At 44.6% G+C, this 26,986-nt stretch overlaps 1 protein-coding gene across 12 annotated transcripts in view; it reads right to left on the reverse strand.

The window, feature by feature from the left end:
- Nucleotides 1-289: 289 nt before the first annotated feature.
- PRRC2C (proline rich coiled-coil 2C) overlaps nt 290-26,986 on the reverse strand; it is a 68,001-nt gene continuing 41,304 nt past the window's right edge. For 4 of the 12 annotated variants that reach the window (XM_040073040.2, XM_058421783.1, XM_058421786.1 and 1 more), the window contains exons 22-35: nt 26,449-26,700; nt 21,659-21,748; nt 19,846-19,947; nt 15,645-15,849; nt 14,590-14,793; nt 13,779-13,900; nt 13,115-13,251; nt 10,988-11,222; nt 10,499-10,606; nt 8,851-9,069; nt 8,028-8,102; nt 6,774-6,877; nt 5,474-5,594; nt 290-2,142 (exon numbers count right to left, since the gene is read on the reverse strand). In XM_040073040.2, coding sequence (XP_039928974.1) covers nt 1,876-2,142; nt 5,474-5,594; nt 6,774-6,877; nt 8,028-8,102; nt 8,851-9,069; nt 10,499-10,606; nt 10,988-11,222; nt 13,115-13,251; nt 13,779-13,900; nt 14,590-14,793; nt 15,645-15,849; nt 19,846-19,947; nt 21,659-21,748; nt 26,449-26,700 — 2,241 coding nt within the window. In that variant the 3' untranslated portion in view covers nt 290-1,875. The remainder of the gene's footprint in view (nt 2,143-5,473; nt 5,595-6,773; nt 6,878-8,027; nt 8,103-8,850; nt 9,070-10,498; nt 10,607-10,987; nt 11,223-13,114; nt 13,252-13,778; nt 13,901-14,589; nt 14,794-15,644; nt 15,850-19,845; nt 19,948-21,658; nt 21,749-26,448; nt 26,701-26,986) is intronic. The other 8 variants (XM_058421784.1, XM_058421788.1, XM_058421789.1 and 5 more) reach the window with 8 other exon arrangements.

Genomic DNA, 26,986 nt, shown 5'->3' on the forward strand with positions numbered 1-26,986 from the left:
TGAAGTTCAGAGTTACACCCTAATGCAGTACAGAATCTGGAAAATATGAAAGCTAAAACTTAAGGCATCACTGTCACTCACTGGCCAATGGGACAACCAGCACGATCCCAGCTCCTGTCTGAACAATCCCCTGCTCCTCCACCTGGAGATGGAATTCCGAACAAATGCCCCCAGGCTCCTTCTGGGGTGAGCAGTGGCCGCAGAGGAGCTTCTGGGAGCATTTTCCTTCAGGAGTCTTTCCCTGGGAGCTCTGCTGGCCTCCTGCAGCAATCACGAGAGCAGCCAGGGCTTTATTTAGAGAATACTTTATTAGTTTCTGTAATCAAACCCATGTAAATAAGACCGTACATATTTCATACAGTGCGTTACCCCTGTACAAATGGAAAAAAATTAAGTTTAACATTTCTAGACCAATATGGCTGTTAATTTCTGTACAATGCCAACTCACACTACAAGTGGGATACTTTTTTCCAAAGTTGACATCACAGCTAGTTTCCAAAAATTCAAATTATATATATATTTATATAAAAAGATAACCAATAGCGATTCACTAGGCATCAATAGCAGCAACAGCCTTTCCAGCTTCTGCAGTCATTTGAACAAAATTATACACATTAGACTTTCAACTCCTCCTTCCAAAAAACGTAAAAAAAAAAAAAAGAAAAAAAATCCCAGAAAAAAACAGCAAATTCTGCTACTGATGTGGTACCTGGTGCTTTTTATTAGCTTTTTCAATCATTGTCTGGAAAAAAACCTCTAGAATAACATTATTAAAAACAGCTCCAGTATAGCACAGTCACTACTACATATCATAAGCAGGTACAGGATATCTTACATTCACAGAAGTATCATACAGTACTGTCCTACAGCTAGAATACTAGAGGATACAATTAAAAAGGCATTTATTTGACTTGATTCTACTTTCCAGCACACTGTGGGCAAGGAGGTGGTGCGACGCAGCTCTGATATAAAGAATGCACCTTTGAGATAAAACTCTCGTTAATCTGATAAGGTTTCTTTCATTCTCGTGGCACAGCTTAAGTGCTCGTTGCTGTGTTACAGACAGAAACTGGAAACCGTTTAGGGACCACTGGCATCATCTAAAGACAGCTGGACAGGGGTGAACGGAACAAATCTGACTATTGATGCAACGAACCTTCAACTCCAGGGGTGAGAGCCACTGAGGGGGCAGCGGGTGGAGAGGACACAGGTGGCCAAGTAGCTTTTTCATATGGTGATCTAAATGCAGTAAATTGTCATCCAAGCAGCAGCAGCCAGCAAAGCACTGCCTTCAGAGGGAAATCCAACACTGCCAGTGTTAACTCTGTGTTAGGTTAAACCTTGTGTGGCAGGTAACATGGATCCCTCTGCTTATACAAGATAGAAGCTTAAGTCACTAAAAACTTAATGCACATTACTTGGCCCAGCACCATCTTCAGATCTGCACGTTCTCATACTCATGGGTTTATAAAAAGATAGCAGCTGAAGATCAGAGCCTGAAGAAAATAAAGAGAAGTCATCGTGTCAGCCAGGAACTGCCTCCCCACCGCTGCTACTTCTCCGTGCTGTGGCTTTGGGAAGCAGGCGGGCGCGAGCCAAAGGGGGCACACACGTGTGGGACGGGCACACCCCAAAGCTGCCCTCGTGCTGTTAGAGCAGATGTGAGCCCCCAGAGCCTGGGGGCTCAGCTGGACACAGCAGATGGCACCACAGCCGCTGCTGGCACCACAGCTGCTGCTGGCTTCCATGCCCCGTGGGGCTGCTCAGAGCCCGGCAGGGAGAGCAGGCTGCTCTTCATCCTTCGGGCCACCAATTGACGCTGCTGACACCTCGCCCACCCTCCCCTCTCCCCCCCCCGCCAAGGGAACACAGCCTCTAAGATTTTGTTTCCTCGGTTTTGATTGCCTGAGGTTTGATTGGTCCAGTTCTAACAGGCTTCGGTGTGGCAGCAGGCGCAGGGGTGGGCTTTTCCTCGGCTTTGTCCTGGCAGACTGCTGCAGAGTCAGCAATTGCCTCGCTGGGTTTGCTCCCGTTCTCCTCCACTTTCGGGGCTTTGCCTCCTATGGGTTTGTTCTGCTGCTGCTGCTGCTGCTCAGAAAAGAATCTCTGGGTGGACTGAAGGACCTCTGCTCTTTGCTTTGCCTGAAGAGAGGGAGAAAATAAAGTTTGCTGAAGAGAGGGCATTGGAATTGGAGTGACTTCACAAGTACTTCCTGTATGAAAGGGGAAGGACTGACCGCAGTGGCCAGACTTTCCTAGAAAGGCAGTGTGCATCCTGCTGCTTCCTTGATGTCACCACATCTGGATGCCTGGCTCCTCAGCAGTACTTTAACATCATGCCTAGGCTGCCCTTGCTCTTCCTAGTCCTTCCCCAAAAAAAGAGGATCAGGGACAAGAGTTTGAAGTATTACCTATCCTCTTCACACACCACCACTACCGCAGAGCCGTGCAAGTACCAACACAGCTGACAGCACCTCAGGCTGCGGGCTCCCATGAGCAGAGGCAGCTGTGCCTGCAGGACCCAGCTTTGGGCCCCGAGGGCCACTCCAGCTGTCCCTGCTGCTGCTGGCCCTCCTCAGGGCAGGGCCTCTCTCAGCAGCACAGTCTGAGCACCTCGTTTCCCCCTGCGGCTCTGGCACAGACTGAGCCTGCAGCTGGGATGGGAATGAAACCAGGCTCAGAACTGTGCTCTGTGTGAACTGAAGCCTGATCTGCTTCCCGCTCCAAGCGGGCTCTCATCCCAAGCAGCACCAACTGCCTGCCTGCCTTCCCTCCCTCCTCTGAATCCTACCAGCAGCCCTGAGCTGCACCTTTGGAATTCCCTCTGTGACACCTTCCCGTTACAGTTTTGACACTGTGCAGACCAGACACTTCACAGCAAGCACTTGGCTTTCCTGCCCAGACTGCAGAGACTCCATTAATTGTTCCATCATTCAGAAACTGAACAATAAAGCCCAGTGCAGTTGAACACCTTTTTATTTTCAATTAAAAAGGAGTATCTTAACACAAGGAACCCCAACTACAACACAGGCACTAAGCCTCCATGCATCTCTCTGAATATTTTCTGCTTTTTTACAAAAAACAGAGCTGGGAGACACACACACAACAACAGTAAGACAAAACAGCAGAAGTCTGGGACAAGAGGCCTTGGCTCTCACAATGTGGAGTTGCTCCAAGTAACTCAAGCAGCAACAGAACAGAAAACAAACCTGTGAACTCTGGTGTGCAGGACTGCAGCAACAGCCTGATTCTACTAGAGCCAGATGGACACATGAAACCTTTAGCCCAAACTTCAGCTATCCCCTGAGGTTAAGGCTGGGTGACTCCATCACCAGGAACCAAGCATGACAGAGTAACTCACTGCTCTCAGCAGTGTTTGCAGATTAAAGACACCAGAACTGTGTCAGTATTTGCTCTGACTGGCTACATTCAATCCACACTGCACACTCAGGACAATGTTAAGCATCACCTGGTAAGTAACTACAGCTGCACAAATCAGTGACAGAAAATGGACCAAGCACCTGGAATTGAAGTGGTGATCAGTCCTGCCCCAGCCATGCACAACCAGAACTCTCTCCTGCTCTGACACCTCGGTGCACAGGTTACAGGAACGGCAGCAGATGAAGGAGCCCCTAAGCACCATCTATCCAAGCAATTTCTTTTCTGCAGCAATCAGGCTCAGTGTCCAGCAATGTCCCTACACAGATGTCCCACACTGCAGTCTTGCCTTGGAAGAAGAGTTTGCCTCCAACTGAAGGGTCCCAAAGTGCTGTAACAAGTTCGGGTGACTGTCATCTCCTGCTACTGAAATGCAGCCCCCTCTTCTGCAGAGTGCACCATGTCCTGCATTCTAGCACTGAGAATTCAGCACAGGCACGTCAAACCATGGGAAAATGACTCTCCAGAGTCCCCAGGGAGTGAGGCTGGCTGGAAGAGGGGAGCTGGGGGTGAAAGGATAGCTCACAGCCAGGTGTGCAGCTTCACTGCTCAAAGATAACCAGGCTCCTGACACCTCACTTTGCCTTGGAGAGCAGTGGCAGCTCCATGGCTGCTGACCACAAGACCACCTGAGACAGGAAGCTCCCTAGAAATATTTTAGTCTAAGATTCTCATCAAAGAACACCAGGGCTTAGAGAAGGTGTGCGTTCAGCTGTTAAGAGCCTGGCTGCTGGCTTGGGGTCCAGAGGCACTTTGTGAAGCCACGACTGGCAGACACATCCCTGCCCTGGGTGAGAGCTGTCAGACTGAACTGCTGGTAACAGCGCTGCTGTTCACATACTGACCTTCACGTCTCGTTCAGCCTTCAGCGCAGCCTGGGCCTGAGTGCCTCTGGCTCCAGGTACTGATCCACAAGGACCTCTGGCCACACGTGGTAACTGAGGGTGGCTCATAAGGCCTGTGGTCATCTGAGACGGCATCTGACTATGCAGAACTACCGGCAGCCTCTGAACAGGCGCTGGGAAGGTGTTAGTAAATGGGGCTCTTACCAATGGAGGGAGCAGGTTAGGCTGAGAGAGGATCTAAGTGGGGGAAAAACAACAAAGAGAGACAGTTCTCAATTAGAAAATTGCCAACTCGATGGCACGTTGGCATTATCCTAAAGGGGAAAAAGCTGCTATTCTCTGAAACGAGTGTCAAGAGAACAGGCTTGAACTGCAAGAGCAGAACAGCCCTGCAGTGCTGCTGTGCCTGAAAGCAGCACCAACTGCGACCCAGCTTGTGAGCAGGGAAAGAACCTCACAGGGCAGTGGAGCAGTCACTGGTGAAAGGCAGACCCAGGAGAGTGAGGCAGTTTCTGCCAGTGACAATCCAAAAATCAAATCTCAAGTTGTGCAGTCAAACACTCCAAATGCTAAAAGGAAGACAGCAATCTCCTTTCTGTCTGAAATAACACTTTTAGAGAGGCTCCATTTCCCTAGCAGCCTGGCTCCTGTCACCTGCAACAGAGATACACCACCCTTGTAAGCTGTGCTCCCTGGAATGCCAAAGCAAATCAACCCCTGTGCCTCTGTGTGACCTCAGAGATCCTTTCCAAGCTGAACTGCTCCTTCGGTGCTTCAGAGCTGCAGATCTGCTTTGTCCTTACACGTGTAAAATATGCACTGGGACCCTTCCGAGACACGAAGCTTCTCCCCTTCCCCAAGCAGATGACCTGTTCTGCAGGACGAGGAACATTACAGCTGCCTGGGGAAGCCACAAATCCATCTGTTCTACATCGCTCACAACTTGGATTGAATTCCTCAGCATGCACACAACTCCAAATTAAACACCGCAAAATCAGCACTGCTTGTAAGCAAGATCAGAGAGGTGATTCTTTGCTTTGATCTTGAAATCGAGTTTCTTAGGCCATTTCATTTTAAGGATTCCATTTTGTATCTCCCCATGATAAAAGCCTGAGGAGACACAGTCGAGTCAGAGCCACCAGGTCATACAGAGGAACAAATCTGTTTGTAGGAAGCCACCAGTCACCTACCTGTGGTGCAAACTGTGCAGGAAAGGGCTGTGTCATTCTCACAGCTGCAGACTGGAACTGCTTCTGGTAGACAATGCTGTTCATTTTATTGGACTGATTGTTGGGACTTGTAGAACTGGCCCTAAAGGAAAGAACTCCAGTTAAAATCAACTGCTTTCATTCAGAGGATGTTTCTGCCCTTAGTTACAACTAGAAATTCAGCACTGGAGGGGGGAAGAATGAATCTCCCAGAAAAGCTGGTGTGAAACTTCTTCTATGTGCAAAAAAACCTCAGAACTTCAGAATCCAAAGAGAAAACGTAATTGGAAATACTTCAGCTACGAAGAGGTTCCAGGCCATGAATGTATGAAAGAGCCCTTTACCCCAAGAACTCATGACACAAACACTGATGTTACGTTTGTGATATTTCTGATGTTAGATGTAGTTTCCATCCCCGCTATCTTATGTTCATTCCTGCTCCTTTGCTCTATTGTGGCAAGTTCAGAGCTTGCCACTACAGGCAGTGAATATGCAGCTGCCTCTACTCTGACCTGTTGTCAAATGATTCAAAAATGCACTTGAACAGATTTCAAGAATTCACAGAAAATGCTCTCCCTGTTTTATTTGGCTAAGAATGTGACCCTCCACTGAAACTTCCAAGGTGTTGAATCACCACCAATTACATGAAGCTTGACTGACTATCTGGGGGAAGGGTGGCAAGCAGCCCTCAGAGAGAAAAGAGTGACCAGAAAAAGAGAGTGACCAGCCTTCTTCAGGAAACAGAGCTGGCCTTGCAGTGTTCTTGTGCAGAAGGTGTGGGTGATGTGCTCCTGCCAAAACAAGCAGAGGGGCACCAGTGGCAGGGACATCAGCTAAGCTGCACACACAGTATTTTGTAAGCTTAAAGGAGTCTGTTTTGTTTACTAATTTCACCTGTGAGTAGCTCACAGACCTTGCAACAACTCCTCTAACAGAACTGTTGCCACAATTGCTGTCTAAGCCTCTAAGTGTTTTTCACTTTGAACACCGCAATTCAGATAAAGTGTCTTACAGCTTAAACCTAAACTGCATCTTCCCTGCCACTTCTCGTTTCATTTACCCAAAGAAGTATTTTTCACCTTTTACTTCAGAGCTATTTCCTTCTGTTTAACTACAGCAGATGTGATAACCTACTGGAATGCTGCTCATGAGCTCAGATTAAGCACCGAGGTGTGTATCAGTGGCCCCTCACCTCACACCTTCCAGAAAAGGCTGCTCACGCATGACTAGGTACATTTTCTACCTCTGGTTTTAAGGAATTTTCAGCTTAAGGGAGATTTACCGGAAGGGACTGGAGGTTGGGGTAGTACTCCTGCCAGTAACTGGTGGTGTTCCAGGTTTAACATCAATGCCACCTCCAAAGGCCTTCAGATCCATTTCTGATATCTGAAAAACACAGCAACTGACATGTTAATTCTAATTAAAAAAATTACATTTGCTAAGAGGCTGTTAGCTTACCTCAACGAAAAGAGGTCACTTAAGTGGAGATGAAAGCCTGACTGCAGAACAGCCTCTTACAATTAGGACAGGCCCAGCACCACAAGCACCTCTGTGTACAATTTTCCTGCCCTATCTGGCACTTGCAGCAATGGTATTGGCTTTCTAACTTGCTCCTCCTGCATAATGACAGGGGGTTTGAGAGTCATTTCATCTATCTGGCCCTAAAAAAAAGAAAAAAGATATGTTTTGGACTTGAGATCTCCTGAACCAAGACTCCCATCTCAGGTACCACATGAAAATATTTAGAAATAATCCTGAAAAATGCTGAGAAGAAGAATACCACCAAATAGTCTAGGTTTATAAAAATAAACAAACCCAAAGCACAGCAAAAATGGAGCTGTCATTCACGCAAAACAATTGCCAGACTAACTGGAGCAATGGCTCCTGAATGCTATTTTGCAGATACACTGAACAGAATCAATTAGTCTTTGGAACAGCGTATTTCCACACATGGCCATGAAGCATAACAGCAACAATAAATCACTGAAAAAATGAGAGGCTGTTTTTAAGTCGACTTTCTTCAGCAGCAACATGATGGGAATCTTAGAGCAGGGCAGGAAAGTCATCTAAGGCCAGCATCCCACTGCAGCTCTTCCCTCATTTTTTGCTGAAATGAGCGATCATTTTCCAGTGACAACTGCAGCAAAGAAACATGCTGCTGCTTGCAAAATGGGCTCCTAACAACTGCAAAGCTGAAAAGATTTGGCCAGATCCCATGAAGCTGGAAAACTGCACGGTGCAAAAACCATCATACGCACTCTGGGGGTGAGGAGCTGTAAACTTCGTCTAGGTGGTCTGAAATTCTGGTTGCCATTACTGTCTGAGATGGGGAATTAACACAGAGATTTTTCTTATCTCAGGTGTAAATCACCAGGAACATGGGGTTATTTTATATTCCAAAGCACCCTAAAATCTAGGCCAGAAGCTGCAGGGATCTCAGGTGCAGAAGTAGATCAGTCCCTGAGGTGGGAGGACCTTGCTGTTCCTGCCAGTCAGCTGAGCTGTGTCCATGTCCAGGGTGTCACCCACTGCTCACCTGGAAGCGGACTGCAACTGCCGAGTGCTGCACACTATCCGAAAATCCCCGGTGCCTGTAAAGCTGGGATTCCATCTAAGACAAGAGACCTTGTGATTGGAAGCCAGCTCCACACATCCCCTCATTAGCAATCACCTTAGCAGCTTCACATAAAGGAGAGGAGCCAATTCCCCCCATGACATTCATGTTCCTCGTGTTTTAGTGTTATTTCCTCACTGGACCTGTCGCTCAGTTTTCCTGAGCTGCAAGACCAGCCTTTTCTTTTTTCTTTACTGAAAGACCCTGTCTTGTATACAATTCTTAATATGCACCACGCTGTACTATTCAGAAAGGCAGACCCCCAGCAATAACTGCAGAGTTTAATTCTGGTTTAAGGTCAGTCATGGCTGATACAGAGCCCACTGAAACCCCTGAACCCAAACACTTGCTCTGGTTTTAGTCCAGAAGCACAGCAATACACTCAAGCAGATCCAGAATCTGCCACCAGCCGTGACAGAGTCATGCTGTTCCCCTGCTGCTCTAACAACACCTCAGTACTGTTTTCCACAATGCTTCTACATGCAATCCCCTACTAGTCCATGATCAAACCAGGTATTCCTGCAGTGCAAACAGACCAGCACCAAGTTAGCTACAAAACCTCAGCTAAATGCACAGACCCAGTTACTAAGGCATTACCCCGACTAGCTTTTTTATCTTTTAAAGCTGAGGCAGATTTTTAAGATGCAAGAAGTCAAGGTGAGTTGGTTTGCTGGTTATATAAACCAGCCAACAGCTGTGCTTCACATTCATTTCTGTCCTGGAGCTGTGGCAATGTTGTTGTTACCTTTCCAGTGGCAGCGATCATGCTGTGCTGAGTTCCTGCTGGGATCAATCCTCGGAAAGGCTGGGTCACTTGGGCAGGTCTGCTCAGGTTTTGAGCCTGAGCTTGTGGAGGGGTGTGCTGTAGTGGTGGCTGTAAGGACTGGGGCAGGGCAATCAGTGGCTGTGCTGTGGATCCAAAGTTGGGCAGGGAAATCTGCGATCCTGGCAGAGGTACTGTCACCTGGAGAGAGAGCATAAAATCACCAGTAACAGAGACACAAAGGCCATCATGTCACTTTCATTACTAGCTCTATTTCAGCTTTACCCCAGGCAAATGGCTCAATGAGTCAGTTTATTGAACCAGAGAGCTGCAAGCAATTAAGTGAATGTATTGCTCAGTCTGCTTTATAATCAGTTCTAATGGCACTTGGGTCTTTGCTTTTCAGAAACAAAGGTGCATGAGATCTCCTACCTCCAACAACATTCAACATGATTTCACTGTGTGACAATCAGAAAACAAAAGCAGAACAAAAGAACCAGTTTGGGGGTGGTGGGTACAGGACAGGACTGTCTTATTTGTTTACTTCAAGTAATTCTAGCCATCAAAAACAATGCCAAAAATACACAGCCTGTCCCTTGCTTGCGTTTACCATGAGTGCTGTGGGCAGAAAAGAGCAGAGAGTGGTAGTGATAAACATGGAAATATCCAGCAGTGACCTGACTGGCAGGAGTTACTGCATGTCTTGGTCTGACAATCCACTACCTGCAAAATTATATTCTGAGTGTGATGAGAATGATCTGAGACGCCCAAATGTGAAAGGCTTACTAAGGATTCTGCTCTGAAGGGTAGCAGATTAAAATTAGAGAGGCAGCCAGAACTGAACACCAATGAAAATACCAATTCTTCTAAAAGGTCCTTAAAACTGTGCTAGATTTCCAACAGACAACATCCAATCTTTTACAACTCTTCTAGACTTCTGTCTTAGCAACTTTTCCTGCGTATGAGGTAGGCTATTATAATAAATCAATCCATCACAAGCTTTGCTTTGGAAGCCATTTCAATCAAAAAACCAAACCAGAGATGGAAACCACTAAACAGTATCCTGTAAATATGACAGGATGCTCGCACAGAGCAATTTAGCAGTTCTTTCACAGAAGAATGAAAAAACCTTCAAATCAGTGGAGTTATTTTACTGACCTGGCTGTCCTGCACGATCACCTATCTGCTGACTTCTCAGTTACTTTCTATGAGCACTCCTGGGCTCCAGCTCAGTGAGGACTGGTAGTAACAATTAGGCTGCACCTGGAGTTTGCCCCTCTCTCCACCATTCCTCATATCTGCTTCCATAAAGGCATCATGTGCCTCAATCAATTAGCAACAGCACTGTGCCAATTAAGTATCTGCTGATCACTGAAAAATGAACCATTCAAGAGAAGGATGCCAGGGTCAAATGACCCAGCATGAACCACAGGCCATCCAGCTCCTGAGCCATTCAGTTCGTGCAGCACTGCTGCTGTAGCCCTACCTCACTATTAACATGCAATTTTTATTCTGGAAGAATTAAAGGTGGTCTCAGCCTTCCCCTCTATTGCCACCCCATAGACAGCACCAACCACGACATGCTTTTAGGAAGAATACAATGTAGGAAATTTACCATGCCATAGTTTACCTGCTGGAGAGCACTGGGAGACTGTGCAGTGTTGTAGAAATTGCTCTGGCCAGGCTGCTGAACTTGCCCAGAGTAGAGATTTGAAGCCTGAGTGAGTGTGGCTCTGGCCTAGGAAGAGCAAGAGACACCATCCCATCAGGAGCATTTAGGAGAGCAGTTCTGTGGTGCATGAACTGGCGCAGGAGAAACCCCAGCATGGGAAGCTGACAAATGTGAAGGTTTTGCTCTGTGCTACAGCTCACATTTTGCAGGTGGTGGAGCAGCCCTTTCTCACCATTAAGAGAAATTAAACCTGAAGCTCTAATTAATGACAGACGCACAGGGAGCCCTGTAATTTGGGGAACAAGCCTCAATTCAGAGATTATGCTAATGTACATTTAATGAATTAAAAGAACATTCTCCTCCAAGTGTCTTAAATTTCCTGCCACCCAAGGTGAGCAAGACTTGATCTCCTGTATCAGCCCACTGCAGAAGGTTTGCATTTCCTACCTGCAGGATGTGGGTATCAATCAGCTGAGAGCCTCCCAGTCCTGAAGCCTGCCCAAGCTGATGCTCGTACAGGATGGGAATAGGCTGAGTATTGGAAGTCTGCTGGAATGCCAGGCTGGACTGTGCCTTAGCCAGCTCCTGGTGTTGCACTGCTGGGAAGTTGTGTAAGGCTGTGCCAGACAGAACCACTGGTGACGGCTGAGACAAACCGCTCTGCATAAAAGCTTGCTGGGACCTGCAAGAGATTCGAGTGTCTTTCATAAGAACTCTGACAGAACTCAACAACGAGCTACCAGGAATGAAGAGCACAGCTTATATTCCTTAAACAGAATTAGGATGCTTAGCTCTACTGAACGCATCTTCACCCGAGAAAGGTGGGTATATTTTTCCATTTACTCTGCATGCGACAAAATAACAGGAAAAAACAATGAGGCCTCTTACTAAAACCTTAAATCACAATTAGCTATTTAGATGTTCATGCTGCAGTAATTCTTGGATAACTTAACTGTAACATACAGAAGCTGCCAGTTCTCAGTTCCTGTGCTGCAAGGTAGGATGGGAAAGCACATCTGAGTAGCCCCACTTAGTCATGAAGTCAACTGCTTTGTTCTCTTGACTCCACAGAGCTCCACACTCCACCTTCTAATAAAGCTTAAATCACTGGACGCTGACCACGGTAGCTTCCAAATGAATATTTCGGTTTCAAAAGACCTCACAGCCTTTAATTTTGACCAGATACTCAATTCCTTTGTCAGCAACATGGGGAAGTTGCAGTTTGTTTAAAGAAGACCAAAGCCAGTAGAGCAAAGCACCAGAGACAGGTTTACTCCATCAGAAGTATTTATCTGAACATTCCCATTAGGAACTTGGTGAGTATCCACCTTCAGACTGAAGAATCAAGAGTTTTTTATATAAATGCTCCTCTCAAAGCTTTTGAGCTCAGAGGAGAGTGTTTTTGATTGAGAACACCCCTTAGTTTACCTGGTGCTGGCTGTGTCTGAGCACACAGCACTGGTCCTGTTCACCTGCTGGTGTGCTGGGGTTTGCTTGTGCCCACACCTGGGTGAGCTTTGCTCTGCACCCTTCCTTCAGTGCAAAACAATCTTAGAGCCACCCTGTGAGCACTGGAAAAACTCTTCCAGACTGGATGCAGAGGATTTGCTTCAATGGAGCCAAAGCTTTTTAATCAGTTTTTATTTTAGCTCACTTTTAACTTTCAGTTGTAATGTTTTAAACCAGCGACCATCTCCAAGCTCATCCTCCCCTGCACAGTTTCTATGTGGGAGAAGCACTCACACTGTTAGAACTCCATTTAATGCCATGTTTGTGTGTGATCAGATTTATTTAATTTGGACCACAGGCCAGCCTGATTGTGTTTCTGCAATTAGCCAACTGTTTGCAACAGCTTTTGTCAGCTGTAGCAGGACAAGCAATACTTGGTCCCACAAAGTCAGCCAAGCACCAAAGTCAGGATACAAATGTGGTTAATTAAAGCCTCTACATTGCAACAAGCAGGTTTAACTACAGCCCATGCCAAACCCTCTAATTAAACTTCCAAAGCAGCTTTCTCAAAGTGGAACTAACAGTATTTGTCAGAATTATGCTGCTGTGAAGCAGTTTAGATAGGAAGTGCAAGGAAGCTTTGAAAGGCTTACAGTGGAAGTCTGTCTGGCTATCAGTGCCACTGGAGAGATGATACTGCTCTTACTGTTGCCTTTCGCAGCAAACATAAAACATTCTAAAACAAACCATGCATCTTCTCACACATCTGCAATGAGGTCTTTATTGCCACGTACGAGTTCAAACTGGAATTTCAAAGAGTTTCAAGACTCCAGTGTTGGTTTGATTAGGAAAAACAAATTGCTGAACTAAAGGGACAGACATTTTCTGCTCTTTCAGACTGATGCTTTCAGCTCTTAAGCCCGGGTTCCTAAAGGTACAACTATTATGCATCATTTTTTAACCCAGGATTACACAACTACATCTGCACAAGGCAATCTGCACACAGACTTCTCAGACAGAAGAGATTTCGGGGAAGACAAGAAGATGAGGCATCTATGGAGCACAGAACACAAATTCAATAATTTTGACATTAAACCCCCAAAGAAATTTGCACATGCTACCCACCTATAAGGTTGTAAGGAGGAATTGAACAACTCTTGGGCTTGTGAAACAGCTGGTGCTGCTCCTAAACTCAGCTGAGCTTGATGCTGTCCTTGCAGAGGTGCATAAATGGGGATGGGGATCTGCTGAACTGAAGCAGGCTGCATGGAAGAGAAAACATTGAAATTAAGTTAGAAAGGCTATGGCTGAACGTGTGCCAGGATTTGTGTAGCATTATGAAAAGTAAAATAAGAATGTCAAATGCCAAGGCTGCATGCAGAGCTGGTATTGCTGCCCTTGTGAAAATTACTTTGTAGTTGAATTTTATACTTTTCCTCCCAACCAACAAGCAGCAACTGAGTGAAATATTCAGATCTGCAAGCAAAACATCTCCCTGAGATTACGTATGATTTTGTACGACAGAAGCTGAGTAAGCCTGCACTCACATGGCCACAGAAACACCTCCCAGAATATGAACTTTCCCATATTTGTGGGTGGAAGCTTATTCTCTCAACTTTCACAGCCATCAAACACTGCCTGCATGCACCAGAACAGCAAGGGCAGGCATGACCTCATTTTTTGCAGTCTTTAGTCTCACTCTCTCCTGCCCCCATCAGATCATCAGTGGAAATTTAAAAGCAATATGGACATGGAGGGGAAAAAAAGAGAATGAGGAATCCCCCAATACCTGAGAAAGCCCTGGCTGAAAGCCCTGCTGTTGGGCCAGAGAAGGCGGTGCCAAACGTGCGTGCTGGGTGTTGAACAGATGACTTGTATCCATATAAAACGCTGGGATCTGAGCTGTAGTACCTCAGGAAGAGCAATACAATTAGTACCTGCTTCCCAACACCTCCGTGCCAGAAAGGTTTTCAGCAAGAGATGCAGCTGCTGTCAGTCTTTCCCACTGTAACAGCTACCAGAGAGCACTGGAGAAGGAGCAGCGCTGGAGTGCTGGGTGCCTCAAAAGCTTTGCTGTCTTTTCCAATTCACCCCCAGAATCTATCAGTCTTCCACAGGTATCATTAATCCTACACAATTTTAGAGGGATGACCAATATATTCTGGCCAAAAAAAGCCGTTTGGGTGAAGGAAGCGTAAGAGCTTGTTATACTCTCATGTAATTTAAGTAGATTGTTAACAAGATGTAGGATTTTCCTCGGAGAAAAAATGTCGCAACTCTCAGCTACTGCAGCATTTTAAGTAAGAAATTAAAACTAGGTCACTCCTGGTCTTAAATAGTATTTTATAATTCTGCAACAGAAAAATGGTACATTAAGAAACTCAAGTGGACTTTCTTCAACAAACTAACACAGCACTACCTGATAAAGCACTGCAGACTTAGAGTAAGATAATCAGTGAGTCTCAGAGTACAGAACACTCTTTATCATTCTGCCTCTACTTCAGAGAAAAACCAGAACCAAACTCAGCTCTCCAGCCTCAAAACGAAAAAAAAAACCCAAAAAAGCAGATGAATGGCTTCTCAGGCACAAACACCATTACCTGCTGCAGACTGAGACACATAGACCTGGGGACTCTGCTGCTGCTGGGCAATGAGGGATGGCATGCAGCTCAGCTGGGAGAAGTGGCTGGCAGAAGCCAGGCTGCTCGTCTGCAGCTGCTGGGGTTTCACTTTGCAGATATTTGGAGGGTCTGAGGTGCTTGCAGTCTTCGTACTCAGTGAGGAGGTTGTGTATGTTCCAGCTCCTAGAAGGAGAGAAGCAAGGGATCAATCAAGGACATTTCAAAGCCTCATCATTCAGAGGTCAAAGTTTTGGGACAGCTCAATAAGCACAGCCACAAGTGGTAAAGAACACTGAAACCCAATGCAGCTGTTTCCACCAACACAAGAAAAACATGGAGCCAGTTCTGTTGAGTTCACTGTGGGAAGTGCTGCAGTCCTGATACACATCTCTTCTGAGGCACAGGAGCACACACAAGTACTGAAGGAGGCAGCTTGGCCAGACACACAACAAAACATTGCAACCCACAGTGACTGTGCCTCTCATGGAGAGATATTTTAATATTCCAAGGCATGAAGACTTAACCAGACGCAGCATCTTCTGTTTTCTGCCAAGAACCAAGGTGGTAACCAGCACTGGCTGTGGAAGGGCAGCTGGACATTTGCTCTGCCTTTTTCAAATACGTTTTGGTTAAGAGTTCTTGAAGCTTTAACTCAAAAAGCAAGAGCATAAATGGAAGCAAGACTGCAATTAGCTGGGTATCAGAATTATCCTCTGCCACAAAATCTACATGTTTGACTCTATTTGGCTGAACAAAATGAAACCAAGTAAGGTAGACAAGAGAAATTTACCTCCTCTTTCAAGTCCATATAAGCAGAGAGATCTTAGTATTAATTTTCAGCTGACTGAAGGTCAGTTAACAGGTAAAGTCAGTTAACAGATTATTTGGGAAGCTGTTGCTCAGATCTGACATTCCAATTTTAGTACAAACCTTTTGTTAGCTTTGCACTGAACAATTCCCAAAGGAATCTGATCCCTCAAAAAACAAAAGTAAAGAACACCACAACAGAACACTACAGCTTTGACACGTGGTACCTGAGAGAGACGTTGTGGGGGTGACTGAGGCCACAGGAATAGGAGGCATTGATGCACTGGAGAAAGAGCTGTAAGTGCCACTGCTTGGCCCAGCGTTGCTGCTGCTGCTGCCGCCACCAGCGATGGGAGACGCCGCCGAGGTCACCGGGGAACCCTTCTCCCCCATGTTTGGGGAATTCTCCCATGCTTTGCGTGCAGACTCCATCTATTTAAAAGAAAAAAGAGAATTTCCTCATCTATTAGGAAGTTTCAAGCAATCCTCCTTCCTCTTTAACAGTTCTTTTTAGTCAAAAGGCAATTCAGGCTTCATGCGAGCCTCTTTTGGAAGTCGCTGGAATCGTGCAACTCTGTTCATGCAAAAAGCAAACAGCCTGAAGTTGGAGCTGCTCATCTGTTCCAACTGCACATGGCACGGTTCATCATCTTAACATCCAATGCTCAAAAGAGAATTCACTCACACTAATTTGGCTTGGTTTTGTTTGACATGAAGAGCTAAGACACAGTGAGCAAAAGAAAGGGAAAACCTCTCCTCTAAGTATTTCCATCAAGTCCTTTACTTCCAAGTTACCTTTGCCATTTAAATGAAGCAGCCCCTTGCTTTCTCGGTCAATCATCTACTTTGAGTGACCACCAAAGATACCTACTGCACACTTCAGTGAACATGACAGCAGTCAAGTTTAGATTTCCAAAGCAACTGCTGCTCAAGAAGCAACCACGAGCTGAAACAGCTTGTGCGTGCTGCTTTATGTTAAAGCTAAGAATGCTTCCTGCTCCTCTATTTCTAGTTCTATAATTATGAGCTTGTCTTGCACAGCAAGGGAGATGAAATTTTAATTACAGACACAGTTACCTTCCACCAGAAGTAGAAACAACCACTGTTTTAGTGCAGCCAATAAAATCTAATTCTTGCTACACTGGACACGCAATGCGAAATCTAAATTGAGACATTCTGAGGGTCCAATGAACAGGAAATATTCATGTTTAGACTGCACTCACTAATTCGAAAGCTCAAACATGGTCCATGGACTTCTACAAAACCTTCAGCTGTCTCCAGTGGAAACAAGTTTTGCTAGCAGAGCTGAAATTGCTCATTGTAGGTTTCCTGAGGTGCTGTTTTTAGTGGTGGATATTAAGGGTCAAACAAATACTCACCACACATCTGCCCTCACTGCCTGCTCAATAGATCCCCTAGCTGGGAGCTGCAGTCTCTCTAAGCCACGCTTGTCAACCTGACCTGCTTTACGTGAGTTAGGCAGAGTTTGGACAGACCAAACATGGCTTGGGGTATCTGTCTAGGCGTTTCAGAAGTGATACAAAAGCAGAATAATATAAAAAGAAGTGGGTCACAGGTGATCAGTACACACCCATGTGGAAAATGGGGTTCTGGATTCCTGAAGAGAATAAAGGAGGAGGAGGGGAACTTAGTTACGCATGAAGTCCTGTGGGGGCAAGTCACCTATTTTTGAGATCATCTTCCCCAGCAATCATGCTCTGTTGCCCCTGCACAACACTCTCCTCCAAACTGGTTCTGATTCTTACAGACAAGGCAAACTTCATTCATCACTAATGTGCTGGAAATGATTTTATGTGAATTGCACTGGCATTGAGAGAAAGTGAATACCTGTGACTGCCAGACTAGAGGAGGTGTAGAAGGTTTTACGTTCACTGGGTTTCGTGATGTCCTGGAGAAACTACTGATAGCAAAAGCTACACACTGCATTTTGTCACATCTAGGGCACATCACAGAGTCATGAACTTTTCCTTCGGAAAACAGCTTTGCTTTTGGAAAGCTTCTTAGCAACCTCTAACTTTTATAAGCTAGAAAAAAGATGCAAGAGAGATTGATATTCTAGGAATGCCTGCGCAGCACCATCTACAGACCAGATATGGAGAAGTAACAGGCTCTAAATTAAGCAAGACTGGGGACAGTGCTGACGTTTCACTGCTCAGTTAGGGGGAAAGGAGATCATGGCTGCTTGAGGCTTCTCTTCATCACTGACCCACTGGGGCCTCCACACTGCAGTAACAGTTCTGCCCGTAACACCCAAAACCTCCACTGGAGACAAACCCCAGTGTGCCCTTCCTTAAATACACCAAAGTCCCAAGGGCTAGGAAAAGAAAGTCCAAACAGGTCAGATTCTGGACCAGATGCCTACACAGGAATTTTAGATTAAACCTTGGACATAAAGAGGGCCTAGCAGCTCAGTTTGAGATTGCTTTGGACTTTCTTCTGCTCAGCTCCTTACCTACAACAGCCCTACGAAGCAAGTCCTTAAGAGGATGACTGAGTCAAGGTGTCTTTAGCAAAGTTACACCAAGAAAACAAGATCTCAGCAAGGCTTCCCATATGAACAGCTTCTACCTCCACCAAAGAATGATGCCAAGCTGTGGGAGCAATTGTGGCCAAGTTCCCTACATTCTCTTCAAAGACAGCTCTCTGTGTCAGGGGATGGAGGGAAGAGGACATGCAAGGATTAATCCTTCATGCAGGCAGAACTTGGACGTTTTGTTCTTTTAAGAAAATGAAGGAAATGCTTTCCTCTCTCCTGCTCCAAAAGTACCTTTTGAAAGATGCAAGGGTTCTACTGAAGAGGATGACAAAGAGCAGAGCTGTGCCTGGACCAGAAGGCCTGCTGTGACAGTGACAGTCCCAGTGTGTGCTTCAGAACAAGTCTGCTGCCTTCTGCATTTGTGAAAAGGAGTTAGAGCTCCAGTGACCGGAATAAAGAAATCATGGCCAAAGCTGCTTCCAAGTAGCTTTCAATCCAGATTTCGGTCAGAGGGTTCTTCAAGGTAGCTTTAAAACATGGATCTTTGACCTATTTTGTTACCACACATCCAAAATCTATCATCCCCACCATCCCCTGAGAAATCACCAACACCACAAGAGCAGGAAAAGAAGTACAGGATGAATGACACAGACAGCAGAGTCTGCTCTGTGACTGGGCAGTGTCCCACACCTTGAGGTAACAGCCCCTACCTGCATTACACAGGATTCCATCTCCAGCTACCAAACGCTCAGAGACCACTTCAGAACAACACTCAGATGCCAGAAAGTCACACTAGGATAATTCATACACAAGAATGCAGCAGAAATCCGGGGCTTTTTTAAACTACTTGTCCCTCCACAGTGCTCTCCCCGTTTCTGCAGGTCTGCTGTTTGAAAGCGGTTATACATTTTTAGGAAATAAAAGCGTTAACAGAAGAAAAGCAGAGATTCAACAAGGGAACATGAATTATTTCTCATCTGTAGAGAACACAAGCAAGCAGCTGTCAAACCATGCCAGTGAGACAAATCTCACTGGGATTGACAAGCAAGTTCCTCCAAAGCATTAGTTCTGCATCCAATCTCAAGTTTCATTTCTTCTTTCAAAAACTTAGACAAGCTAAGGTCAAACACCACTATTCCTGAATACCAGAAGCAGCAACAACACTTCTACTGGCTCAGTCACCTGCAGTCACAATCACAAAGCAGATCTAGGACACCAAAAGAAGAAAAAACCCAACAACTTCTAAAAATACGGTAGCAAAGCTAGAGCCCAACTGTGTTAGTGAGTTATACAATGCACACAGTCCAAAATCCAACAAAATGGGAAAACAGCACTCAAAATATTCTCCACGCTTGCTCTGCACTGGAAAGCAGGAAACAACAGAACATTTACAAAACAACAAAACACGTTCTGACTTGCTGATCTAACTGTCTTTCAGAGACACCATCATACCACCTACACGTTACTATTTGGAACTTCAGCCATCCAACTCAAAAGTATATTATCACTGCACCAAAGTCTTAGTACTAAGAAGAAATCAAGCTTGGCTTATCAAGCAAAATCCTTCAAGCCTTTACACCAAACCAGGCAACTTATTTTAAGCTCAACACTCAAAAATCCTCAGTCAGATTCTGATGGTTTGCCATGAGCACTGTGGTCCAACTGCTACAACTCTAGGATCTTGGTTTTTCAGGGCAGTGGGAGCCAAGATTGGTTGAGATGCCAAGTGTTAATGCAAAACGGGGTTAGAAATTTATGGTTTAAATGCATCCTTTGATAGAGTCTCGTGTTTCAGCCATCCATTTATATGCAAAAGCAGTTCAGCAGAGGAAACAAAGGAAGGCTCTAAAAAAAGGTTCACCAGCAAGTTCTCCAATAACTTTTTTCCCCTGCATGCAAGAAAACGACCCTTAGAGGGATGTGGTACATACCTTGAGGGTGAGGTCGACGGTAGCGGGAGAAACTGGAGTTAGGCTGGAGCTCTGTTGTAAAGTCTCCCTCCTAGGGAGGGGAAGGGTGTGGGGCAGGGGCACCTGAAAGGCAGGCAACACACATCACATTCTAACTACGTCTACTAGAAAAGCCCCAGAAAGCAAAGCTCAAGCTTTATCAAGTGAGCTACAATTTCTTCAAGGCTTGAGCATTTGGCAGGGAGACTGATAAAATAAGGTGAAAATTTGGTAGGCAAGGAAAGGCCACTCAGCAGGTGCCAAGATGCTTCTCATCTCTCTAAGAGGCTGAAGATTAGGGTTTTCAGGTGTCCATGTCCTCTGCATAAACAAACACCAATTGTCTGGTTGGGGATTTAATTTGAAGTACCATTTCAGTTTACTGATATACAAAAATTCTTCCCAAGCCAGGTTTGTCCCTTTTTGTACCAATACAGTACACGGGGCTTCGTGACCTTGAGTTCTGAGATGCAGTTTCTGAAAGGAGGAAGCTTTTGTAGACCTGCAAAATCACAGGACCATGAAACCAACTACAACAGATTTGTCATCCAATTGCTGAATTCAGTTATTTTCTCTTTCAAAAGATGAAAGATGTGATACTTGGGGAAATAAAGCTGACATAATGCTATTGCTATTTCTGCCTATGAAAACTCCAATGGATTTCCTACAAGTTTTAAAGGAAACGAATAAAAATACTGCAGTGTCCAGTTTGTCACTCCTAACTATTCCTTTCTCCATTCATAGCATAGCTAATGGACTTTCACTGGATGAGATAAGGCTAATCCAAAAGACAGATCCTGAAGCTTTGAAGTGGAGGATGGCACAGATCCTTTGTGGCCAGGAACCCCTAATTCCTGTGTTAGAAATCCAGCTCTAACATCAACAAGGACTGGACATCATTAACACCAAAGAATTCAGTCTTCCACGCTAACCACCAAAGTCAAAACCCACAACACTACCAGAAAAGCCAGTAGAAGAGGAAGAAGTTCAATCAGTACTGCTTCAAAACGGTGCTGCAGTAAGCTGAAAAGCATTTTTAGATGGAATTCACAAGACATCTTCATAAAAACCTGAGATCCGACTGTATGATTCTTCCCTCCCCCATCAACAAGTGACTCAACCCTGAGCTAATTCTGTTGCTCAAACAACAAGAATCACAAGATCCAAGCTCCCTGGTGCCCCAGCACACTCAAGACAAACTTGATTTTGCTACGAGTCACAACCCAGCTGGTTCTCTCAATCACTGCCACGCTCACAAGTCAGGCTGCACTGCACTGGCTTTGAGGGCTGCAAACACCTCACCTCCACAGCAGCTGAACACCTGGAAGCCTGTTGTCTGCTCTCACAACCATTCAGCTGCTCCCTCTGCAATACAGTTGCTGTGATTCCAGGCTACAGTTCAAAACTCCTTCATTTGTAAGAGCCTTTCTTCAAACTCAGCCTACAGAGCTTTGCTACTGGCACCAGGCTCAAGTTCCAACTGCTGCCAAGAACACACTCCCTCATTATGCCTGTCTTTGCTTTTTTTAGAATTGTCCCTCTAAACATCTCCACTTTCTGTGCTCTTTAGCTCACTGTGGTTGTTCAAAAGACAAGAAAATACCTGAAGAATTCCAGAGCAGGTACTAATCAACCCAAATGTCCTTCAGAGTAAGATTACTGGAAAAAGCCCAGCTGGTTCACATGAAAGGAACCCTGTGGACTTGTTCACTGAAGGCACTATTTGGTGCTTTAAAAGAACTGTGAAAATATTTTCTTGTCTTCAAAGTCAAGACGATCACTGCAATGGACTTACGTTCGTCACCAAAGTCTCCTCCATTTTTGTACTGCTAGTAGCCACTGTGTTAGGATGAGAAGAGGGTGTAGTGTAGTCTGTTACAGACTCCTGTGAAGAAAAACAATTCCATTAAAATATCTCCCTTACCTAAATTCGATTTCAGTTTCTTGGACAGGTGTCAGCCTTTCTACAGGAGGAGATCACCAAGCAACAGAAGATTAGAATCTCACACTGTTTTTTCTCAAAGTCATGTCTAGCAATCCTCACTGCAGAATTGCTACTGAGGTCAGGAGGATTCTTAGAAGATTACAGTTCGCCTCCTGACCTCACAATGTGCATCTGGAGAAAAGTCAAAATACAGTCTGTAAGGCAAGAACATACAGAGCAATGTATTGCCTGGGCACCGTAAAACTGGACTGTGGTGGTGAAACTGATTATCATTTGTCACCCAAGATGCTTTAGCCACCTGCAGGCACTTTCAATCGACTTAAAAAGCAAAATATCTTAGCTGAAAACTCTCTGTAGCTTTAAATAAATACAGAAATTTCTTACTATGGCAAGAAAGGCCCTCCTGATTAAAAAGAACACAAAGGGATGGTTGCAATCTGAAAAACAATTCTCTTTCCTGCAAGTTTTATCTCTGAAAGTCACGAGACTCAGGTTCTCTGGATGGTGCAGGCTACCTTCTGATTTCTGCACTGGGTAATGACTTCAAGGAAGAAAAGGACTGAGGTTTCCAGTCTACTCAGAGGCTTCCCTTGAAGCTTGTTTGTCACTGTTAAGTGACCCCTCAGGAGCTCAGCAAACAAGGTCCTTTCAGTGCTGGCTGCAGGCAGTGACTTCTGCAGCTGTACACACAAATGGTCTGAGCAAAGTTTTACATGTTTGAAGTTTTACATCCCTGAAGCCCAGGAAAGGCTCCATCATCTTTACAGAATCAAATACCACAAAAGAACTGAAGGACAAAGCAGCAGCAGAACTGTTACTGAGTGTCTGGACTTGCCAACCCATAATGATTTTGAAGACACAAACCATATAATGCTTGTTTAATTGCATCCAGCCAGTAGGACGATAAGCTATTAAAAAAGTGCACACTCAATTTACTCCTCAGGTCTGTGGCAATGCTCCTAAAAAAGCAATCAGAGCACTGAGATACTGATAAATGACAAAGAATCCTCCTTAAAAGGATGAGCTCATTTTGGTAAAAGACCAGAACAAGCTAAACCATGACAGGGTGAGAGAGGACAATGTGCACAGTGATTTATTTCTATAATTCATGAAGAAAATAGAGAACCCTTTTCTCCATTTATTTACATCCTTTACTTGTTAAACTGGTGAAATACAAGCTATATGGTGCCTCCCCCAATCCAACCACCTAACTGCAAGTTGCACATTTGCCCTGGATTCCAACAGCCAAACTTAATATGGGTAAAACAAGGCAAGCACAAAGGCTGCTTTAATCACAAAGGCCTTCTAATGAAGTAATTAAATTGCTCCATGCTTTTTTGCTTTTTTGAAGGATGAATTACTGCATAAGAAAGAGGAAGTGTTTTTTATTAAATTTCCTTCAAAAAGGATGCATTTTTCCAGAGTTTTTCATAAGCAACGAAATTCCTTATGAAAGAAGATGGATCAAGACTTCTGCTAACTTTCTCACTTCACAAACTCACAGCACAAAGAGCTTTTTCACTAGAATTAAACCCAAACCACTCTATCTGGTGCCCTTGCAAGTGCATGTGTAATGCTGAAGCACAAAGGTGGTTTACAGCCTGAACATGCAGACAAGACAATGCTTTAATCACATGAACACCACCCCATGAACTGTAGATTAATCTCCATCCTTCATTTCCTGGTACATTAAGTCCAGGATTCTGTTAGATGTGTCTTATCACCATAAGCTTTTGTAGTTCAGTTAAAGTGATTCTCCTGTACAACTGTTTGACTGAAGAAACCAACTGACTACTTCATTATAAACCACTAAGAGATAGAGCAAAAAGCTCATGGTTATGCCTTCTCTGGAGTTCTCTACAAATGGTTTATACCTGAAGGAAAAGAAGAAGCAGCCTTCTCGTAACTACCTTCTTCAAAAAGGAGAGATCACAAAACCTCAAGTGACCAAAGCACAAGGCAGACCTCAGAGCTGACCGTGCTGTAAAGGATCAGGGTGCTTTATGAAATGATTTAGCTATTTGATCTGTTCCTGACTTACATAAATCACCCAAATTAGAGCTTGAAAGACACTCAAAATCTTCTGAAAACCAGTCTGTGTCCTTTTAGACGTGAGCTGTAAGACAAAGCTGTTGCTACCTGTACAAAATCTTCACCGGCATCCACAACCAGGCGTTGATTTTCCTGGGATTTGACAGGTTCAAATGGAAGGTTGGGAAAGGCAGGGGCTAAGATCTTTTACCCATTTCAGAAACTTAAACATCAGATTGACTTCACTACAAAAATACTGCAAAATCCAAGAGAAACAGCTGCAATGGCTTCTGAGCATCATACTTATGTACTAAACTTAAACATCTCACTGTAGGAGTTCATTTATATTTACACAGTTTCTAAGCAGTCCTGCATGATTAAATGCACATGCTCTTATCAAGACGTTTGTTTTGGAATAGATGGGCTACTCTTACAAAGCTTCTGAAGGAGGACAGCTGGCTTTTACAGACATTTAAATCATCAAACACAACACAAGCGTGCCTTACTGGAAGCTGAGCAGTAATCTCTGAGAGGGATGTTTAAGACTATCAAAAGAAAAGCCATTTAGGTTTGCCAAAACATCAACATTTGACAGTGAAACAACGGGTTAAAGATGTCAACACCTCTTCCCTCATGAACGAGCAATGGCAAGAGTACCAAGACAAGAAAAAAGCAATTGCAATGTACAGCAGAACAAGAACTCCAAGGCTGGAGCAATATTTGAACCCCTTTTAGAAGCCTCTTAAAAAGGAAGGGACATTTACTGCAGGTATATTCCTACAAAACCGAGATGAATGTTATCTTATCCAGTAAAATACTGCAGGTTGTTGGTTTAACTTCCAGAGATGTAACTCTGTTGGTTTAACTTCCACTTCTTTCCTAGAAAAAGCAACTTACTGCTACCTCAGGAACTACTCCTAACAAAGGGATTTAAAAGCAAACCTGCTGCTGTTAACACAGGAGTATTTAGGCCTATTACTAAAGGCTTCTTTAAGCAACCACTCAATAAGGAAATTACTGGGAATTTTCATATGCAGCACAAACTGGGAAGCTTCTTTCCACTCTGGTCTTCCTTCCAGAGGACAGAAGCTCGGTGCTTTAGTACTGTGGTAGTTCAAAGAACCTTGGGAACACATGTTAAACTAAACCTACATTGGCAGAAAGTCCACACTTCCCTTCTGAAAAACTCACACTTCAAAAATACAATTGCAGAGAGGAAATTCTGCTGACTTTAGCAGAGCTACTTGACTGCATTGAGTCAGCCTGCAGTAATCAAAGCTGTTTCCTATTCTGTTTGTGGCTCAGAAGAAGCCTCTTCTCCTGTCTTGAGCTCTGGTCACAGGAGTTTGTGGGACCTTGGGAAGCACAGGATATAGAAACAGCCACACCAAACAACTGAGCAAAGCTGGTGTTTACTACTCTACACTTCTAACTCTCATACAAGGACACTTTATCAATTTCTGGTATGAACACAAACCACTCACATCTACCTACAAAATGGAAAAATGTCAGGAAGAATGAGAAGTCCCTGCACTGAATTTTCTTAAGCCCGCAGCTTCCACGTTGGACACAAAAATCCTAACACTCACTCTGTAGCAACGCTTCATTGAGACGGTATCTTTTCTGGCAAAAAGCTGCCGAACCTGTCCTTTGTTTTCGGGATTTTTTCCTAGCTGTGGGTGACAAAGATGAACCAGGAGCAATCCACACTTCATATTCTTCAGCTATTACTGTAACTCTTGAAGAGGATCAGTTTTCCTAAATGGTATCAGAAGACTTCTGCTTAGGAACAGGATGGTTGAGACAGCAGGCAACCAACCTGAGCCTACACTTAGAAAACTGCTTTTCAAACCTACAAGGAGCATTTTTCCTTTACCAAAGGAGGTGTAACTGTTAAGCAGCAGCTACTCAAACTGCATGGCCTCTCTGCATTTGAGAGATGACAACCAGAGCTCAAGACACAGGCAGGAAAGAGATGTCTCTGGGGATGTTTTTCAGCCACATCTAAGAACTGAGCTGCAGAACAATGAATCCCAACACCTGATCACCATCTCACTGCCGAGCAGTTATAAAGACAACAGGAGACTATGATGAGTCTTAAATGTTGTGAAGTTCTGCAAGGAATACGTAGACAATATCCAAGCCAAGAGGACCATTTAGAGAAACAGAAGAAGCCTTATCTAAAGCTTTAGCACATTCCTAGTTTAGAGATTCCTTTTCTTTCACAGAACAGCACTTAATTCACAGCTTGAGGTCATCCATACACTCAACCAGCAATCACGCACACCATGCTCTGCTGGAAGTCATCTTGCACTTACATCACACTGATCTGAGTCTACAGACTCTGCCTACACCAGGCTCCAGAGCCACTCTCCACAGCAGTGCTCAGGACCGAGTTTTCCCATGCAGCAGAACAGACTTCCAAGCTGATCTGTGCTCAGGGGTGTGACAGCACAGCACATCTCTGCAGCACTCTTTAATTCAAGCAGTATCTGCTACTCAGTGGGCTCTGCTGTCCAAACACCACCAGCAAGGTATCCCAGTGTCAACCACCTCACAGTAATTTTTTTTACATACAGTGCTCAGTAATCGGGCAGTATTTTTCTTACCTTTGTGTTTGTCCCAAACTCCGGAGCAGACACAGATATCATGGTTCCTATCTCCGTGCTCAGCTCGCTCGCCGCTTTGGTCTCCTTTGCGGTGACAGGTTCTGGGCTTCTGACAGAGGTGGGAGATGGCTTCTCCTGTCCCTCAGGCTCTCCCTGCTGGGCATCCTTCACCTTCCTGTTCTTTAAAGAACGTTCTTTCCCAATAGGACCAGGTTTATACTCTTTGTTTTCTACCGGGCTCAAGTCTGGAAGCTAAGTTAGTGTTAACTTGTCAGTCATGCCTTCCTCACTCTGTCCTAGCCGAATAAAAATACTTTAACATGCTAAAAGTCATTGTTAAAACATAACAAAGCTTTCCAAGAGGAAGCATCTTCTATCAGGTAAAGAATTTGAGACTAAGTTAGCAATAGGTACATGAAATAAATGCATTGGTTTTGAACATTAGGAATCTAAAGCATTGTTTTCAAGCAATGAATTTTTTATGTGAAGTGGCACAGTTCAAACAAAATACAAAATAATGTCAGTTTGACTGCTCTTA

Source organism: Hirundo rustica, chromosome 9 (assembly GCF_015227805.2).
Source record: "Hirundo rustica isolate bHirRus1 chromosome 9, bHirRus1.pri.v3, whole genome shotgun sequence".
Taxonomy (NCBI): Eukaryota; Metazoa; Chordata; class Aves; order Passeriformes; family Hirundinidae; genus Hirundo; species Hirundo rustica.